Here is a 1,286-nt window from a genome sequence, read left to right as displayed (position 1 = left end):
CGACTTCATCCTCCCCATTTTCTCTCCTTCCTTCTTTCTCTCTTGCCGTCGTCGTCGTTCCACCACCCCGGTCACCACGCCACACCCACGCCGGAAATCTGCGTCTCCGTCACCTCCGGCGATAAAACAGGGCTCCCCACCGGTTCACCTCCGTCTCCGTTCAACCCCCCGTCATCCGACTGCCCCGCCAGGTACCATCCTCTACCATGCCAAGCAACTGTTTGATGAATCGCGGGAGCTGAAAGAAGTTGTCCCTTGTTGTTTGTAGCAATGGATTCCAATATGGAGTACATATACGAACAGTATGTTGAGTCCTCCGACAGCTCGTCAGACGAGGAGGAGTACTCTGATGAGACGGCGATGATTCAAGCGGTCCTTGAAGACGCGGAGCGTGCGGAGGAGCATCTTCTCAATTTTAAGGGCTTGATCAAGGGCCATCGAGTGCTCAACCGCAACATGGGGCGCGAGCATTTGACACTGATGACCGACTACTTTGCCCCACATGCACTCTTCGCTAACCATTTCCGCCGGCGTTTTCAGATGCGCAAGACCGTCTTCGATCGTTTGTACCCTGGCGCCCGATCCTACGATGACTACTTTATCCTGAAGAAGGGTGTTGTGGGAACGATTGGCTTCTCTGATTACCAGAAGCGCACGGCCGCACTCCGGATATTTGCATATGGCACAGCTGCTGATTCGTGGGACGAGTACCTACGGATGTCACAGAGCACATGCAGAGATGCCATGGTCAGATTGGCAACCGCCGTGGTCGAGGTGTTCGGACCTCAGTACCTGAGAGAACCAACAATGGCAAACACCATGAGTCTTATGACAATTTCAAAAGCAAGAGGGTGGCCTGGTTTGCTTGGATCCCTTGATTGCATACATTGGAAATGGAAAAACTGCCTGAAGCCTTTACAAGGGCAATATCAGGGTCATGTTAAGAAGCCCACCATCATTCTTGAAGCTGTTGCATTACATGATACTTGGCAATGGTAGCGTTCCACATCACAAAAATGCTGGAGGTATTGTTAGAAGTTTGCTCAGACTTCTTTTCTTCACGGTGAAAACCCAATATCGTGTTGGATATGGCGACGACGATGATTGCGCGTCCTTTTCTTCTTGGAGGTGTCGTTGTTGAAGTACTTTCCCCCCAATGCGGGTATTGTCATAGGTGGAGGTTGATGTTAATGGTTGTTGATTCATGCTTGAGTTCACTTCAAGATCTTTGGAGGTCGCATTTATTTATTTATTTATTTTTGTGTGTCGATATTAATTGTATGCAT

The 1,286-nt window shown here is 49.6% G+C and overlaps 1 protein-coding gene across 1 annotated transcript; it reads left to right on the top strand.

Moving 5' to 3' along the window:
- Positions 1 to 270: 270 nt before the first annotated feature.
- LOC109742289 (uncharacterized) lies at positions 271 to 999 on the top strand. The gene has a single exon (XM_020301381.1). It carries the CDS (start codon positions 271 to 273, stop codon positions 997 to 999), a length of 729 nt encoding a protein of 242 aa, XP_020156970.1.
- The last annotated feature ends 287 nt before the right edge of the window (positions 1,000 to 1,286 follow it).

The sequence above is a fragment of the Aegilops tauschii genome, chromosome 4 (assembly GCF_002575655.3).
Source record: "Aegilops tauschii subsp. strangulata cultivar AL8/78 chromosome 4, Aet v6.0, whole genome shotgun sequence".
Classification (NCBI taxonomy): domain Eukaryota; kingdom Viridiplantae; phylum Streptophyta; class Magnoliopsida; order Poales; family Poaceae; genus Aegilops; species Aegilops tauschii.
This window is presented reverse-complemented; position numbering and strand designations above follow the sequence as displayed.